At 42.7% G+C, this 19,557-nt stretch overlaps 1 protein-coding gene across 2 annotated transcripts in view; it reads right to left on the bottom strand.

Moving 5' to 3' along the window:
* ror1 (receptor tyrosine kinase-like orphan receptor 1) overlaps window positions 1-19,557 on the bottom strand; it is a 213,759-nt gene that overhangs the window by 795 nt on the left and 193,407 nt on the right. For both annotated transcript variants that reach the window (XM_054752124.2, XM_015970992.3), the window contains 8 exons: window positions 11,087-11,214; window positions 8,367-8,684; window positions 8,043-8,288; window positions 7,598-7,809; window positions 5,214-5,393; window positions 4,604-4,831; window positions 156-520; window positions 1-48 (listed from right to left, as the gene is read on the bottom strand). The exon at window positions 1-48 is cut by the window's left edge and continues 795 nt beyond it. In XM_054752124.2, coding sequence (XP_054608099.2) covers window positions 1-48; window positions 156-520; window positions 4,604-4,831; window positions 5,214-5,393; window positions 7,598-7,809; window positions 8,043-8,288; window positions 8,367-8,684; window positions 11,087-11,214 — 1,725 coding nt within the window. The remainder of the gene's footprint in view (window positions 49-155; window positions 521-4,603; window positions 4,832-5,213; window positions 5,394-7,597; window positions 7,810-8,042; window positions 8,289-8,366; window positions 8,685-11,086; window positions 11,215-19,557) is intronic.

Here is a 19,557-nt window from a genome sequence, read left to right on the forward strand (position 1 = left end):
CGACGTGCCGGTCCCTCCTGCCAGCATTCTGTCATCAAACCATAAAACCTACAAGACAAAGGAGTTCAATATTAGCCACGACAGCCTTTTGCTTTTTGATTTTCACTTTTGTAATAATGCCAGATGTCTGCCATGTGATAGAAAACTCTTTCTACCTTGGAGGGCAGTCCTCAGGGCAGGGCAGCAGCTGCCTCTTCCTCACCATCTCCATCACCTCCTGGTTGGAGAAGCCATAGTACGGCTGCAGTCCGTAGCTGAAGACCTCCCACAGCACCACCCCGAACGACCAGATGTCCGAGTCCGTGGTGAACTTGCCGTAGGCGATGGCCTCAGGGGGCATCCAGCGGATGGGCAGCAGCGTTTTGGGCTGGACGCAGTAGTAGTCGGAAGAGTAGATCTCCCTGGAGAGACCCAGGTCGGAAATCTTCACGTGCAACTGCTCACCTACTAAGATATTCCGAGCTGCGAGGTCTTTGTGGATGTAGAAGTGACTAGCCAAGTACTCCATCCCTGCAGCCACCTGATTAGAAAAAGGGTAATGACTCAGATATTCACATTCGATATTATCGACCAATGTTGGCATTAAAATGTATCGGAAATGATCGGTGTTAGTTTTTACTCTAGTAATAGTGCGACTTTTACACACCATGCACATTTTATACATCAAACCGTTCAGCTATTCTCCTCTCGCTCTAAATATGACCAATCAGAGGTTTAGATTTTGAGATGAGGACCACAGACACCTGTAATTATTAGGGTTGTGCCATCTAGTACCTCACAATTAGATTTCAAGGTCCTACAATTCGAGTTTTTGATGCAATTTTTTTTCACCTCATAGTTTTTTGATACTTTCACTTTAACCTTTTACTCCACTATCTTAGTCTCGTAAAACTGAACGCATACCCAACACACTTTTGTATGAAATCTACCGGAAATATACGGATAATGAAAGTAAACACGAGTAGACGGTTTCTTTCAGCTGAGATGGCAAAAGGAAGCGGTGCAGAGATCCTGGAGCTTCTGGTCTTTAGAAGTGAAGAACAGATCATCAGACAGTTCACAGGGACTGAAGGACAACCACCTTTTTTAGTGGATCGTAAAAAAACTTGAGCAGAGTTGCTTCAATATGCATAAAAAACCAAGTTATGTTCAAGCTAAAAGGACGTCCCCCACACCTACTTTATACCGCCATCGGGTAATCGTTAGCAGTGTTGGGAGTAACGCGGTACAAAAGTAATTAATTACTGTAATGCATTGCTTTTGCTGTAATATGGTAATATGAAGCCGGGCGTACACTGTGCGACTTTTTCACTTTTTTGAGCCGATTTTCCACTCGTGCGAGAATCCACGAGATCGGGGCGAGTTTTGCGCCGAGCGTCGTGTAGTGTACAGGGGGTTACGAGAGGCGATTTACACCACGTGACCAGCTACCAATCAGCAATCGTGAGCTCGCACAAACGTCTGGCGTGTTTAATATTTCGCTCGTCCCTCGTGAGGGTATCGCACTGTTGAAGCGGCGCTGCGAGCAGCTGCGACCCAAAATGTATCAGAACCGCTCACGGCGCATGCGCAATCCTGCATCAACACCGCTCGCCCACTATTTCCATAATAACACACGTTGTTTGTTTTAATTTCGACACGTTTTTTTACTCACAAAGATTGTCAAGAAAGTGTGTTTGTCGTGTTCATGTCAAATTAAACTGATCACAAAACACAGATTTACTTTCTTTATTTCGTTTTCCTCATCCAACCCCAATAAATCCCTGTGTGTCCTGCAGCACTCCCGAAGGACAACAGGCAAGACAAGACAAAAAAGTCTAACGTGTTGTGTAAAAACTGCTATTTTTAGCATATTTTTAGGTCCGACATGTTGCTACCAGACGTACAGTGTGAGCACATGACTCGTGAGATCTGCCCTGTGAGGAAGTCGTACAGTTTGAGCTGAAGCTGAGTGCTACGAGTGAAAAAGTCGCACAGTGTACGCCCAGCTTAAGGCATTAAGAAAATTGTAATATTTACTCGGTACAATTGTATGGTGTATGTGTATTGCATGGTGGCGCAGTGGTTAGCACTGTTGGGTTCGAAACTTGGCTGCGGCCTTTTTGCGTGGAGTTGCATGTTCTCCACATGCATGTGTGTCTTTCCTCCGGGTACTCCGGTTTCCCCCACAGATCACAACATGCCCTATAGGTTATAAATTGTAAGTCGCTTTGGATAAAAGCATCTGCTAAATAAATAAACATAAACATAACAATGCATTTTTAAACCCTGAATCAAGATGAGGGTTTCTTAAAAATTCAAATAGCGGGAAACCTGAAAAAAGATCCAGTATCTGCATATATGACGCCATTTATGGACTCAGCTTTGCGGGCATTCTATGAGCAGAGAGGACGCAGCGCGCAGCGGTAATGGCTCAAATACTCCAGCTGCATCCTGCGCGCGGCCGCTGTAACATTCACAGAATCGCTCCACCAAAACAAAATAATTCACTTGCGATCGTTCATTTCAGCCCATATTCTCTGTACTTTATGTACTTTTCTGAAGTGCTTTGCCTCCGCTGAGTTCATAATCTGTGCCCCGGTGATTTCAACTCATTGCTGCTGGAGCGCAGCGCATGTTAAGCTATTTTTGCGTTCGGTAGATCCCTTTGGCTGATTAGTTAGAAAGTAGGAAATCTAGGAAACTGTTTTTCTGGAAGACTAAGAAAAGATGCAGCATGCAGGAAGATTAGAGAGAGAAAGGGCAGGAAACTTTTACAAAACAGCTAAAGACCCTTTTATTTAAAGCTGCTTTTACCAAAATCTTTTATTTTCTTATTTTAACTCAAATCTGTAAAAAATATTTGATCTGTTTATGAAATTTTATAATTTTATGACTTAGTTTTTTTCTGAGGTGAATCTATTTCTGTGTTGAGATCATTATGATTTTATGACTTTGTTTTATTTTGTTTTGATCTATGTGAAGCACTTTGTGATTCTATGTCTGTGATAAGTGCTATATACAGGGTATCTGCAGGTTGAAGGGAGCCAAATTTAAGACTTTTTAAGACCTTTTTTAAGGCCACTTTGACCAAATTTAAGCAACTTTTAAACATTTAATTTAAGCTATAATTTCCAGCTATTTCCTGGAACCGGTGCTAACCTCGTCGCGAACGTGGGATTGGCCATCCAGTTACCATTAAACTTGCACTTCCCCATGGCGCAAGCTCCCACTAGCTTAACCAGCTAATGTGCTCATCTAAAAATATACCCCTTTCACAACCAACTGAATGTGTACGGTTCTGCTTACGGCAATATCATACACAAAAAGAAACTTGTTTATTGGGTCTTTAGTAATTTAAGACCTTTGGAAACTGTATTCAAGGATTATTTGTCATTTTTAAGGATTTTTAAGGCCTTCAATTTGGAAAAGCTAACTTAAGCCTTTTTAAGACTTTTTAAGGACCCGCGGAGACCCTGTTTATATATATAAAATTTACTTAGTAACTCAAATAAAATCAAGAAAACAAAACAAAGTGCTTGAAAAGAAAAAAAAGTAGGTAGATTTATCCCCAATACACCTTTTTACCAGTGAAAAGCAATAATATATAAGCATTTAATATTTATAAATGTGATAGAATCAGATCACCCTCAAAAGTCAGTCCAGATCCAGGGCCGTATCAAGGCATTTGGGGACCAAGGCAAAATAGGCTTGGAGCCCCCAACACCTCACTCCCTGCTCAGTTAATATAAGATGGCAACGTGCTGAGAGTACAGATTGTTGTTGCTTTTATTTAATAAGCAATCATTTTAAAGCACTGTTTTTATATCTGACTCAGATACCACACCACTTTCCACTGGATAAATCATGGGTTCACTGATCGTCAGATTACCTAATTCATGAAGTTGTTTTGGTGAAAGTAACTTAAAGTAATGCAAAAGTAGTGTAATGCCATACATTTTAAAATCAGTAATATGGCACTGTAATGAATTACTTTAAAATGAGGGTAACAAGTAATAAATAATGCATTACAGTAACTAGCTCCATGGTGCTGCCTCAGCTTTTGTTTATGAACATTTACGAATTGAATTTGAATCGGCACATGACACATAGCGATGCATCCATTAGATCGGCACACCCCTAGTAATTATGATCATAAAAGTAGTAAAATGCTTGCAACTTAATGGATTTATACTGTAGTGTTGGTATTAGCTGTTTTTTTTAAACTAACGATAATTTAATAATAATAAATATAGAATAATGACAAGTGTTTTTTCTCCCCAGAGAAACTTCACCAGGTGTGGCAGTCTGATAAGCTGATCACAGTTGCTCACACTGATCCAGGATCTGTTGGAGGTTTCTTCCTGTTAAAAGGGAGTTTTCCTCTCTACTGTCGCTACATGCTTGCTAAGTATGGGGATTTCTGTCAAGTCTCTGACACAACAAGTCAGTGACTTGATGCCTTCAGCGGGGTTTCCTTAGAAAGGAAACTTTGAACTAATTTGAAAAACAAATTGAACTCAATGCACTAAGTAGGTTCAGTGTAAAACTCTAGTTGTGACTTGACGCTATATAAATAAACTGAACTAATTTAAAGTTGTAGAGAAATAGAGAAAGGTCCTACTTGTATGGCTATTTGCAGAAAGTCCCCATGATCCAGGCTGGACTTCACGGTGCCGTCCTCGTCGCTGCTGCAGCCGACGTCCGAGTGCGGCGAGCGCATGATGAGGAACTCGTGGAGGTCCCCTTGTGGCAGGAACTCAAACAACATGCAGACGGGCTGCTCCTGGGTGACCACTCCCAGCAGGCAGACCACGTTGGGGTGCTGCAGCTCGGTCAGTAGCGCTGACTCCTTTAAAGAAAAACGAGATCAGAGCTTCAGTGCAGTCAGGTCTGTTGCTGTGTCACCTCGCTCGGTCAGAAGACGCTGTTTATTTTGGGATCTATTTCCAGTGAGCTCATCTATAGTTCACTGACTTTCAGCTAAACGTAGCCATCCACTGCATTTACTTGCTGTGGGAATATAACAAGACTTGTCTCCAGTCTTGTGGGAAGGCTGTTCTTTCCACTGAGAAAATAGTTTTTGGATGCTTGTGACTGCTTTAGGAGTAGCACGACACTACTCAAATCCACACCAAATCAACAAAAGCATGGTCGCAGGCATTAAATTGCATCCAGCCTGTATAAAAACAGAGAAAAGGGCTTTTCTATGGAGGCTGTGGTTTGTAGTCTACCTGCTGGAAGTCGCTCCACTGCTGGGAGTTGGAAATGTCTTTCAGAGCCTTGATGGCCACCAGCTGAGCCTGGTCCATGCCTGGCAGGTACAGGTGACCCTTGTAGATCTTCCCCAACATGCACTCTCCAAGTTCCTCCATGAAACGCACCGCCGACAGGGGCAGCTCTTTGGCTTTACTCTTCAGAAAGAAGAACAAAAAGAAAAGCTGGCTCAGTCCTTTTTTCATTATCTTGTGTTAGAAAAATAAATTAACTCAAGAAGTTTGTCTGGTTTTAATCCGCTGCAGGCACACTGCCCAACAGAACATTAAAAACAAGACTAAGCTGTGAAAATACACAAAAAAGGCAAGAGAACTGATAATTGTTAGAATCAGCCCATTACATCAGATCCTAATAACTCGCTTTATAGTTTTGGAAAGCCATGCAGGAAAATTGTGAAATCTGCCAGCAAAACCAGCTCGAAGACGTCCATTAGCTCGGATGTTGGGAAACATTTAGAACGACTGGCGTGCCGGTAAACTCCAGAATCAGCTGCAGAAATGAGTCAAGTCTGCTCGAGTCATTGTGCATTTTTTAAATATGCTTTGATGCATTTTCCTCTAGTCGTGTTAACGCAGCAGCCGCACTAATAACACAGTGAACGTCTAAGGGTGGACACGATGGAAGCAAAAGTGTTTTGGTACTTTAATAGACTCCGAATCCTCCATTACTACTCAAGGTTTGCATTCATTTTCCTAATAAAATAAAGACACCTTTATTTAATTTTGTTGTTTAAACTAACAGCTGCTGAGGACGAGAGAGGAAGCTGTTTTCTTTTCTTTTTTCTTTTCTGTTGTTTTACAGCGTGAGATAATTGAACCAGGAAGTACTGAAATCTGTAGAAGTTTTTTTAAATTAATAAATTCAAATGTAAGATCTGTTTAAAACAGGTTTTATGGTTTCAGAACTTAAATACGGAGCTAAATTTCAAACCAGGATATATTTTTGGTAGCGGGGGGGGGGGGGGGGGGGGGGACGTTAGAGAGGTGAGCAGTGGTTGGCTGAAGTTTTTTGGCTTCTAGGAAATCCGAGATGAATAATGAAGTTCTTCTGTGAGAACCGTGCACGCACACACACACGGACACATGTCAGCATGCGCTTGGAGGGTGTGCGTGTGTGTGTGTGTGTGTGTGTGTGTGTGTGCTGAATACCACGAGAAACGCAGATGTTTTTAGTTATAGGTTTGTTTCACCTCCATCTCTCTTCCACACACCAAACCCCTCAGATTGTCTTTACACCACCCCAGGTGTGTGTGTGTGTGTGTGAGAAAATGTGTCTGTAGAAATTGCTACAGGCTTTGACCCCTCCATGACCCCAGGGTAAAGCCTGCTGAGTAGCAGAGTGATCCTAAACCCCACACAAAGATGTAGAAAGGAAGGAGATATTACAATCTATGTAAAGGAGAAGCTGCCGCTCCTCGTTTGTTTCCTTCAAACTGTTTTGAAGTTTACTAGTTTTTAGATACTGATTAAAAACACAGAGACCTCTGCAAACGACTATGCAGCCTGACGCTTGCTAACATGACGCCGGCGAGAGACACACAAATAAACCGGCTGAGTTGGTGAGTTTTGATGCTTCTCTGATGTTCTGTGCTTCCTTCAGATGATCTTGTCTGAGGAATCTTTTCTGTAAAAGATGGCGGGGATTAGAAAGGAGGAAGGGAAGAGATGGAGAGTCACAACAAGCGGATGGAGTAAGTGAAAGCAGGACAGTGATGGAGGGCTGTGCAAAAACAGTCAGTGGGAGAAAAATAAACGAAGGGAACGAGCTGCAGCCGAACATTCCTGGACCTGCTGAGATCTGATGATTGAGATCTGAAGCTTTGCCTCAGACAGGTCACTTCCGCACACTGAACCCTGCAACCTCAGCACGCCGGGAGGCGTCCCAGCTAACACGAAGGTACTGTGCAAAGGGGTTCGGACTCCTGTGGTCGGCTCTTAAGGACAGATGGAGCAAATAAGGGTTTGTCTTTAAGGGTCACAGCGGGAGAGTCAAACACACTGCACGCGTTAAAGCAGGTCATTAGATTAACATGAAACTAAAGAAAAAGAAGGTTTTTCAGACTGTTAATGTCTGGTTTTACAGTCTAAAGTATTAAATGTCCAAAATATTAAGGTTGAGATTGAGTCAGAACAAACATGGAGGTTATAGGGCTAAAGGGAACATTCTGAAAGTAGCAAAATACCAGATGAAGGTAAAAGGCCATCCCAGCTTGTAGACACTCCTGAAACTGAAACAGTTAGTTGCTGATTTAGATGATTTTAAACTAACCGGTTTTGATAAATTAGGGTGAGAAACATATTTTTTGGAGATCACAGAAAGTACCCGAGTGTAGACTTTCTACCTTTGGTTTGTAAGCAGTAGTGAGCATGGACATCTCCACGTTTTGTCCTCGGACCGGTTTTGGCTGGCGTGGAGCGGGAGGCCGGGAGGACTTCTGGTTGTTGCGGCACACACAAATGAAGAAGAAGAGCAAAGCAATAGCTAAGGGGATGGCCACACTGGGGACCAGGATGTAGAGGATCTCCATGTTACCACTTGACTTCTCCTTATAGTCTACAGATGCAGAAGGATCAAATGAAACAAGCATTACAGGCTAATGTTACCACAATGAGGCTTTAAAGGTGCACTAGAAGGAGTTTATTTTACAACTGGACATTTTAGAGCTTCTATGTAGCATATGAAACATTGTTGGGGCTCACAATGGCCCAGGAGTCCTGATAAATAGGCAAAATTATTATCAAATTATTTTAAACATTAATAACTTTTAACATATTTTTGTGTCTCACCACAGATGGGGATATCACAGAGCTCCATGCGAACCCCTTCAGTTAGCGTGAAGCACCATGGGGCTTCGTGTTTGTTTCCTGGGTTGCGACAGTACGAGTGCCCCCCATTTAGCTCAGGGTAGCGGACCGCCAGGAAGGTGTGGCTGTGAGGATACTGGGAGTTCCACGGCTGACACTGATGCCCCGCCTTGGTCACGCTGACCGTCCCTCTGTAATCTGCTCCACTGTTGTTGTAACACTTGTGATCTGAGGGACCAAAAGGTTAAAGGTGGGCCATTTGCACGCATTTGATGGCAAACGCTAAAGCTGGAGAGAGCGTCTTACTCTTGTTGATGGGCTCAGCCATGGGGATCCCAATCCTCAGACAGTTGGCGGCCTCTGGGCTGTCAAAAGCAGCCAGCTCCTCACAGTTCGGCAGCTTCAGCCTCTTCAGTATGTGCGGGTTGGAGCGGGCAATGATGTACTCAGTCTTACACAAATCATTCTCCAGGATCTCACATTCGTCCCTGCAGAGGTCCCGAGCTTTGTCAAACCCCGAGCTGCGATCGCACGTCGGGAAGGCAAAGTGGCAGAGGGACGGGATGGCGAACTGGGAGCAACGATCGGACAAATGGTTGGACGTACCAATCATGGTGAAGGCAGCTGGGGAAAAAGGGGCAAAAGTGTTGAAATGCAAACAAAAGACTGATCACCAACTACGACATCAGCATCTAAAGGTTCTAAAACAGAAATGATTAGAGCTCTTCTGTCATTATTTCTACAACCTTAAGGGCTTATGATTGTAACGTCCAGCAATGGTCAGTTTTTCGGTACTGTTTGACCATTCAACATCTGGTCAAAAAGGAGACACAAGACTGCATGTGTTCCCTTTAAATCAGCCTGCCTTCATCCCACCAGCTGGAGCTCAGAGCCTCTCTGCAGCTCTGAACCCATGATAACGAATTGTCAACAATAATGTTCTCTCCTCAAGGCCCAAGCTTCCCTCATCGTCCTACAGGATCCTTCATGCCTTCCAATAAGGAACACTCACACCTTGGATCAGTTGCTAAATCAAAGAATTATTTCTTAAATTAAATATGAACTTTTAAAACTTATTAGTTAAATAATCTTCAAATAAATGTTTGTTTATTGCTACTTATAATAATTATAATATAATGAAATGTTTCATTAATCTGTGCTTCAGTGATTGAAGTTTGAAATGAATGTTATGTTATGATTACAGTGATTGGAATACGTTTCAGCATGTTGATATGACAAGGTCATCACCATCTACACCCACACAAGAACAGAGTAAGGTTAAGTTAAACTCGTGACACATAAATAGCCCTTTACCCCAGATCAGAGCATCGTCATCAAGCAAGGCGTGTTTCTGAGGTTGCCTTGTCAACCTCTGGTTGGCTACACAAATCATAACATGAGAACCTTAAAACTGGATCACTCTGGTGATTCTTCAGTTCTTGAGAAAGCTTCAGACCGGCCATCTGAAGCAAAACCCTCTTTAACCATCAAAGCTTTTGACACGTCGTCAAAACCTTTTTGCACCTGCGAAGCTGATGCAGCAAACGGTTCCTGCAGAACAAGCTGATATTGTTTAGACTCCTTCAGAGTCCCAGACGCGCGGTTCCATCCATCTGTCGTGACCCGAGATGTCGATGCTGTGGTCAATCTCCGGGACCTGGGTGCCACAGATCATCCAACCTCTCTGACCTATAAACCTGACTCTTTTTTTAATCAAAACAAAGCGTTTACAATCCCTGAATAAAACAAAGAATCCAAGAATCTTCTGATTAAACACTAAGGCCAAGCAGGTTGACATTCTATATTTAGATAGAGTATCACATCTTATTGGTCATAAGTAGAGGTCATTTATTTTGAGCTCTTAAAGCACTCAATTTACCAAACCCTACATGATAAACACATTGAACATTTGACTCATGAGGTTATTGGAAGGTTACGCTTTTCTGTGGTTGTCGTTACCACCGAGGTGGTGGCGTGTTGTGTGGAGAAGCAGACAAGCGAATAAAGAGTGGATAATTGAAGCTGGCTGCAATCCCAACATCTCTACAGCACATGAAAACAATTATCCTGATGATCAATAAAAGTGACATCACATTCAGGTCGCTGACGAGGGATTCTTTAGTGGCTTAATACAATTCAGCTGCAGCACAAAGCTCAATGTTTCAGCTTAGAGTCTGGGTTCAGAGGTCAAATACTAAACAGATCATTAGAAATAAAATAAGAGATGCAGACATTTAAAACAGTACGGAGCCACGTGCGCACATTGCAGAGAGGGATTAAAAACCTAACCTGCAGATGTTTCCCTGCAGAGAAGTTGTGTTTATTTGAGATACTCAGTCAGAATGAAGTAGGTTACTAAAGACATGTGAGGAACTGATGGCCAAACTGGTAGATTCCCAGTTTCTGCAGGAGAACTACAAGAAGTCTCTGATTTTTCCAAATGTTCAGGACTGTAGTCACTAAAAACTGGAGGTTAGCTGGAGTATCAAGTTGCAGCAGCATAAAAAGACAATTGATGAGCCAGTAAAGAGGAAAAAGTTAACAAAGTGAAGATTTTACTCCATAAAAACGATGAGTGGTAGACTTTATTTCACTGTTGAGATTAGCTGCTGGGGTTTTTGTTGCCCTCGTTTCCATGCCAGATGCTTTGATCACACGCCTGAAGGTGTGGGTTGCTGTGGAACTGTCTGTGGATCAGACTCAGGGCTACATGCTAAGTTTCTCTCTGGACAAAGATGGCTCCTATTTTCTCCCTTCTCACACCTTTGATCTTCTCTTTCCAAGATATGAACCATCCTGCCCTCAAAAAGAGTTTATTATCCTTTAGATGGCGGACAGCTAAGCCTTGACCTGACCTGCGGGCTCTCTTTTACTGTGCCATAAGTGTGTGTAGGAATTTGATTTATACAGAATCAGACTCAAAAGAGATCCTTTTTATGAAAGGAAAAACATCTTATATACTTATGTTGCATAAATGTGGTTATGCAAGTGAAATACTATAATTACAGAGTAGTGCCTTGTATTACCTGTGATCTGGGTTTCTATCTCCCCCTGCATCTGAAGCGAGGCGACGAAGATGCTGCGGTTACCGATGAAGCGGGCACAGGCGATGCCTCTGTAAGGCTGGCAGAACCCATCTTCATCATTGTCATCCCTGACAGGAACAGATAGGAGATCATTAAGAAACAGGAATGTCCAAACGTTTCAAGACGACAGCCAAAATCATAAAGTTATGTGCCCAGAAAACAGTTTTTTACTGCTCAAAAAGGCTTAAAATAGATGTAGTAGCAAAATTTGTGACATAAAAATGTTACAAGCTGTAGATCTAACTCTATCTTTCAGCCTACTAGACATGCAAATGAACAAGATCATGCCAAAGGCTGCAAAAGGAGCCCTGGCAGCACTTTGGACATGCCTGATTTAGACTCCTCGGCATAAAATTAGAACATTTCTGACTCTAAGTCAAGGAAAATGTAAAGAAAAAGACATGAAAAACTAAAGGTGCTGTCCACAAACCCGCCACTAGAGGGCAGCCACAGGTAGAGGATTTAGAAAACCACCTACTTCTTGTTGCTGTCATTATTTGGCTAAAGATAAATCATTCTCAAACCAGAGACTTTTAAACACACACACACCCACACAGTGCAGCTCCCAGCACAGATGTAAACCACATTAGGAATTAATATTTGGCTGATGTTGGACTTTATTCCTCTTATGGTAGAGAAATGTCACCACGAGGTGTACTTTAAAACGTATAGGGAGAGAGCCCAATTGTGTTATCACAACCAATCAACTTTTACTTCATTGAGGATATTTCCTGAAAGACAGAAACCTTTTGGTCCTTTTTGAACCCTAATTTTCCCGTCCTCTGATGTCTCACCTCTCTTATTCTAAGGATACACACACACACACACACACACACACACACACACACACACACACACACACACACACACACACACACACACACACACACACACACACACACACACACACACACACACACACACAGACTCATACACACACACACCAACCTCTAGCCGGCAATTCACTCAGTGTGAGATCACTCCATCAGGAGCTTTAAGCCATGCCATATGGGGACTTTTGGACCAGGCAAAACCATAATATATGTTAGAGGGGAGAACGAGATGCCACAGAGTACAGAAAAACGTTACTGACATCCTCCTGCTTCACAAAAATACTATTGACAGCAACAAAACACACAACTCCACCTCTTGCAAACACACATCTGAATTTCTACCTGCTAATAAGGGTTAGGGGGTCAAGAAGTAATTATGAGAGATGCAACACCAGCAAAATTTTAAATAAAATGCTTCAAAAAGTTGAGAAAATTTTCAAGCAAAAACATATAAATAAATGCAAACACCTGATGATACATATGGGTACAATCACACAAAATGCAGATGCACACCGCCCTGCTGACATCAAGGGTGTGTGTGAGAGTGGTGTGAGTCAGAGGTCATCAGGTTCCCCTTCTCTGAGGAGTGTTAAGTGACTGAAGGGCCAAGGTCAGATCTCCCCACCCCTGACTGTGCACATCTTAATGGGATTTCCAGACACACACATACACACGCACGCACGCACGCACGCACGCACGCACAGGAACATAAAGCAGTGGTCCGCATTCTGACAATTCCTAACATTACACCCAATGCTGATTTAAGCAGATGGTACCTTTTAGGATCTTTAATTTGCAAATAAAATATGGACACGTCAGTAAAAGTGAATTTGGGTTGTGGCGTGTCTGCAGAAGTCTTAGAGGCCCTGCAACAAGCCACACATGTACAAACTGCTTCATCTTCAAATAGTTTTCCTTTAGCTGTACTTTTTCGGTAGGAGGACATTAAAGCTAAAAAGTCGTGCATGAAGAAAAGACAACCGCTGTGAGAACGGGTTGAGTAATTTGAGGGGTTGATTGATTGGCTTGTCGGCATTCTGAAAGTGACGAGCCACAATTAAAAGGCAGCGAGAGCACGAGAAAACACACGCACGTAGGATAAAGGGGCCTGGAGTGTGTCCAGGCAGCTCAGAGGTTAGTGCGTCACACAGGACGGTGGACACACACGTCCACGTTAGCACGAAGCCACACACAGACAAGTAAATGACAAGGCAGAGGAGACCATGGCACAGAGTTCCTGTTGGGCAAATTATAACTCTGGCCAGTCCGAATGCTCTCAACCGAATCAGCTCAGCCCAGATCGCTGCTTTCTATGACTCCCCCCCCCCCCCAATCCAGTTTGATTTGTGCCTAAGAGATCCAATAAAGAGTCTGCTAATGACTTGGAACATCAGGTTTTCCAAAACCATGTACTCCGTAGTCTAGCATCAGTTAGTGTGTGTGTGTGTGTGTGTGTGTGTGTGTGTGTGTGTGTGTGTGTGTGTGTGTGAGATATCCCTGGGAGGGAAAGATCCAAGTGTGGTTGCTATTTGTGTAAACAGTGGATAGCAGTTCAGCCCTTTTATGCAACACACCACGAGTCCTGAGTGTGATGCTTCATACCAGCTAATTACAAGGAAAGTTGTTTTTTCTTTGCTTTCGAGGCTCGATTTATGATTCAGACATAAAAAGAAGGACGACTCTTCCTGCAAAACATTTGCAAACTATGTGTTAAAGATGCAGACTGTCCAGTTCTACTTTTCCAGCTATAGAGCCTCAATGAGTGAAGCTATAACCTGAAACTCCCATTTCCTCCCGCATAATTAACGTCCTAAGAATAAGAAAAATTAAACTGATTGTGTTTAAAAGTTTACTTAATAAACAAACATGTATGGCAAAAAAACAAACATGGAATAAATGTACTTCTCTAACAAAATGTGACCATAAAAGAAAGAGAGGGATCAAAAGGTTGTCTACCTACCTATTCATCAATCCATCTAATATCAAATATTCTACAAACATGATACATATAAGGCAATGTTGGCAGAGGAATTATGAAGTGTTAAGTGCCCTCTTCGCAATCGGAAGGTTGCAGGTTTGAGCCTGGTATCTATCCCAATCCATGCTGATCCGTCAACTCGCTCCTTGATCGAATCAACCTTCTGTGCCAGAGTCTGAATCTCAGCCAAAGTTCCAAGCTTACGACTCATCTAGACAATTATATGACTTTGTGCGTTCACAGCGCGGTGTAATCCATCCCTGAGCTCCGGGATTGAGCCAATATTCCTCGAAAGCGCATTTATTTTCTGTTAAACCAGGTAACCGCTCAGGCCAAACAGCAGGAATTCCGACACCAACACCACAAATATCCAGACATCTTCAGAATCCTCTACAGACAGCTGAGATAAACAGATCAAGTTCCACTGTTTCCAGGAGTCCATGATGTGTCCAACTGTCTCTATCCCAGAGGGGCACCCAGGAGCCCCCTCTCCCGTTCTCATTGTTGAAAAAATCTTGTCAATCGCGTTGAGAGACCAACTGGCCAGGTCCATTTTTAATAATTTCCAGTTTCCAGAAAAAATGCAGAAGCGTTGTACACCCAAAGACAGACAACGAGCCTTGGGGTAAGATAGGGAGGAAAGGAGGAAAAAGCGACTGTACTCTCCAAGAGTCGGAAGATATCTTTGGGCCGATACCGATAATAATATAACCGTTATGGCCAATAACCCATATTTGCCGATACCGATACACTGACATTAATGCTTCTAAAATCAACAGATTTGATATAGAATGAAAATTATTCAAGCTGAATTTATTTATACATACCACACACATTCTTAGATTATTAAAATCACAGTCACGTGACTAAACACCCTATCACCCTCTGAAACAGATAAACAAATGGAAACAAGATGGAAAAAACATCTGTTGTTAATATCGGCCCAGTTTAATTCATTAGACTGATGCCGATTTGTTAAAAATTGACTTACATTGGTCGATAACGACATATAGTTAATCTGGTTAAAGATGGATTTACGTGCTGCTGGGGCTGTCTGGGTACCCAGGCAGGCATCTGTTTAAATGTGTACACTTTAATCCAAATTTAATTCAAAGCTGATTATAATTTAGACCCATTTTCACCCGTTTTTGTTATTCTAGCACAGAAACTAGGAAGAAGTGGGCTGTTTTAAGTGTCTTAACTGAGTAACAATGGACATCTATCATTATAACGAAACGGGAAAAGCTTTGATCTCTGTGACAAACGTTAACAGTCAGTGGCAAACGTAACGTTGGCAGGACCGAAAAGGTAAATAGATGAGTTCACTCTGACATCAATCATCTTCAAGGAGAAGCTGAAGTCGACATCAAAGCCAAAACATTTAGTTTCTTTAAAAACTCATAATCGATCAAAATGTCAGGTCTCTCTCCACGAGACCCGCCGACATGCCAACACCACTTCTCTCCAGCTGCTTCAGCTTTCAACCGAGAAAGATCCGCCTTTCGGAGGAGACACTTTTATTGTTATTTTGTTCAGATACACAAGTTGAAACTGTTGTACAGCATTATTGCCAAACGTGAAGACAGATAAATGGTATTTTTCTAAAAAGGTGTACAGTTCCTGCAGCATCCAGAAATATCTCATCAGCATCGTTGAGGCAAACCTTTGGCTGCTTTGCAGGAAATCTTGAGGAAACGTCTTTCGTTGTTCTTTCTTTAATCATCAAAAATATCAGAGCTGCAATAGCCTTGAGATTTTTGGGGCAGCAGTAGCTCAGGTGGTAGAGCGGGTTGCCTCATGATCGGAGGGGTCATGGGTTCGATTCCAGCTCCCACCAGAGGTATTCTGCTGTTGTGTTCTTGGGCAAGAAACTTCACCCAACTTGCCTGTGTTGGTGGTGGTCAGAGGGGCCGACGGCGCCAAATGGCAGCCTCGCCTCTGTCAGACCGCTCCAGGGCGGCTGAGGCAACAAAGTAGCTTACCATCACTGGCAGTGTGTGAACGTAAGAGTTCACGCAAGCGTCTTTGAGTGTCCTAATAAAACGCTATATAAGTTCGATGATTATTATTATTTTTAGGGATGTGGAACTCAACACTCTTTTGGTTGGAAAGGCAGAACAAGCACACAGCTGCAGGATCCTGATCAGGGGGTGCTTCCAAACTAAATCCTTTCAATTCAGATATTCAATGAGGATTAAACGACAAAACTTAATTAAGTCTGGAAACTTCACACAGGGAATCAAGGAATTTAATTTTGGTTGGCCACTACCAGCTGAAACTTTCAGAAAGTCTTCTATGGATGTTCAGCTACAACCGGAGTCAACCAAATTCAAGATGGCTGGTAATTTTACAGATGCTGAGTTATAATCCGTCTCTGTGGTGGACTGCCGGCCTGTCCGGGGTGTCCCCTGACTCTTGACCGATGACCCGACTCAGGATAAGTTGTTCAGAAAAGAGAAGGAGAGAGTTTGAAGTCAAAGTAGTTAGGACTCATCCCGTTAATTCTTTTTGAACAAATACATAATTCCTGTGACAACGGAGCAATTCCATAGGACTCGTGCAAGGTAATCCAGAAACCCTTGCAAACAATATTAAGACATTCTGGAAACTTCTACAAGATAAAATTAATCACTAACAGCTGCAGCCTAGTGAGAGATGGGGTATAGCTAAATAATTATGGTGCATGGATATAACACAGCGCTCGAAGAAGCCACTGGCGGCTCAAAAAATGGCAGTCCCATCCATATTTTGTGACGAACCAAAAGGAAGTGTATCAGTACTTTCTGTAAGTGGTCGTTTATTTAATCTAATTTCTTGAGTGCTGCTGGGTCATTATGAATTACTAAGTGTGGCTAACGCGTGCTTGTTTACGGAAGCCGGAGGCTTTTTCGTCAGCTGTGATATATCCGTGCGTCATGCAGCAGCGGAATGTAGTCCCAAGTCTAAATCGGCTCCGGCAAACCCTTCTTGTTACTTCTTACTTTTTCATTTGCAGTTGACATGAATAACTGGTATCATTACTGAGTCATTTTAATCACTTTTGCACACAAAACGCTAACTTCTGCAATTCACTTCCATTGTTTATGCTAAGCTAAAGCAGAGGGACTGCTGCCAGACCAGAAGAATTACCGCACTGGTTACAAAATGCTTTTTTCCCTCACTTATCTAACACCGGGTATTACGGAAATGAACAAAACTTTACGTAGGGGTGGAATATCCCTTTAAAGCAGACACGAGTTTCAGAGACCGACTGTGCCAGTATTTAGTCATAAATGTATTGACTTTTCACTTTTGTCATTTGTGTCCAATTCTGGTCCTCAAAAGCAGATTTTAGAGCTTTCTTTGCTTCAGTACACCTAATTTTACCGTTGGGACATTAGCAGGCTTCTGTACAGCTTGAGGACCGTCTGAACAGCCGGGCGTACACTGTGGGACTTTTTCACGTTTTTGAGCCGATTTTCCACTTGTGCGAGAATCCACAAGATCGGGGTGAGTTTTGCGCCGAGCGGTCGTGTAGTGTACAGGGGGTCACGAGAGGCGATAAACACCACGTGACCAGCTACTGATCAGCAATCGTGAGCTCGCACAAACTTCTGACGTGTTTGAAATTTTGCTCGTCCCTCGTGAGGGTATCGCACTGTTGAAGCGGCGCTGCGAGCAGCTGCGACCCAAAAAGTATCAGAACCGCTCACGGCGCATGCGCAATCCTGCATCAACACTGCTCGCCCGCTATTTCCCTAATAACACACGTTGTTCATTTTTGTTTCTACACATTTTTACTCACAAAGATTGTCAAGAATGCACGTTTATCGTGTTCATGTCAAATTAAACTGATCACAAAACACAGATTTACTTTCTTTATTTCGTTTTCCTCATCCAACCCCCATAAATCCCTGTGTGTCCTCCTGCAGCACTCCCGAAGGACAACAGGAAAGACAAGACAAAAAAGTCTAACGTGTTGTGTAAAAACTGCTATTTTTAGCATATTTTTAGGGCCAACGTGTTGCTACCAGACGTACAGTGTGAGCAGTCAGGTCGCATCCGAGAACTGGGTCGTACAGTGTGAGCCTGTGAGCGCATGACTCGTGAGATCTGCCCTAAGGGAAAGTCGTACAGTTTGAGCTGAAGCTGAGTGCTATGAGTGAAAAAGTCGCACAGTGTCCGCCCAGTCAATCACTGAATTAGAAGTTTAAGGAAAACAACTAATATGCTGGCTATAGGCTCTCGAGGCTGGATCAGACGCCCCTAAAAGTTATTTTTGGTTTCTGAATTTCTCTTTATGTGGGTAAAAGTTTGTGTTTGTATTAGAAAAAATGGCTTCATGAGCAAATCTGCTGCTAAATAATGAGAAATGCTAACACACTGTTTTTGCTTAAGGTAATAAGTGTCAACACATTGTTCTAATGACCTATAAAGGAAACTTAGTTCATCTATAAACAGTTTAAATGAACTCCTGTCCATGCAATAACTGCAGGGCAGTGATTCATGTGCTGAGCATCGTGCACTGGTATGAACTCACTCACAGTACATTTCCACCATGAGAACAGCCTGTGTGGTTGCACTTTCTAAAGATCTCTCAGTCAGAGAGCCAAAATGGCCACCAGAGGCTGAGGTTGACTGGGATCTGTGGCTGCCAGTGGCCCATGACCACACTGGGAATAAAGAAGGAGTGAGGGCAACTGAGGCACTGCATTAGGATACAATGGAGAAAGAGAAGGCCCTCTGGGTCCTCATGTTACTGCTGCTCGCAGACGACAACAAAGCTGCCTTCTGTCACCAAGGAGTTTCAAGGAAGACGAAGAAAGGAAGGAAGCCAGAAGAGGGGTACATGATGGAGGTGGTGCAATCTCCTTGACCAGGTACTAGGGGTTGCATGACTTAAAGGGGCATTATGGAAGTTTGACAGCCAAAATATGTATATAAATAATAAATTTCTTCTTCATACATTCTCCTGCAATGCCCTGGACCTGTAAAATGAGCTCTGGCATTTTTAATGTTGATTGCTTGTTTTTCTGTAAAATCACAGAAAAAGAGAGATGCTCGGGTCGAGCAGGCTGCTTCATGCGAGTTCACGCTCAGGCATCGCCCGTAGCATTTGCTATCCGTAGCTTTAGCAGCAGAGAGAGAGGCAGTGCCACTTTGTTGCTGATCCTAATGCCTAGTGACAAACCTAGCTACATTTCTGAGGACCCTTAGCTACTTTCTGTAGAACTTTCTTCTCCATATTTCCTGCAAATTAGCAACAAAATAGCCATTTTCACTTCGAACCGTTCTTTGAACGTTGTTTCAGCTGTCATCAAGGATATAAAAGTTACAGATACAAAGAACATCACTGGTGCTTTAGCTCACCTAGTAAAATGTCGGACTCTAATGCAGAAGTCCTGGGTTCAATTCTGGATGTAATCATAGTTTATTTAGAGTTTCTTTTTTACATTAATGGTATATTTTTTTACAGTAAGATGCCCACATTTTTATTTGAGACTCGCCGAGCGGCATTGAATTCACCGATAAAAAGATGTGGGTTCAACTTTCGTTTTGGAACAATTTTTCAAGCAAGGGAAGAGAATGATCTGAGCATGCAGGAGGACTGACCCATCATA

This window comes from Nothobranchius furzeri, chromosome 8, assembly GCF_043380555.1.
Source record: "Nothobranchius furzeri strain GRZ-AD chromosome 8, NfurGRZ-RIMD1, whole genome shotgun sequence".
NCBI classification, from domain to species: Eukaryota; Metazoa; Chordata; class Actinopteri; order Cyprinodontiformes; family Nothobranchiidae; genus Nothobranchius; species Nothobranchius furzeri.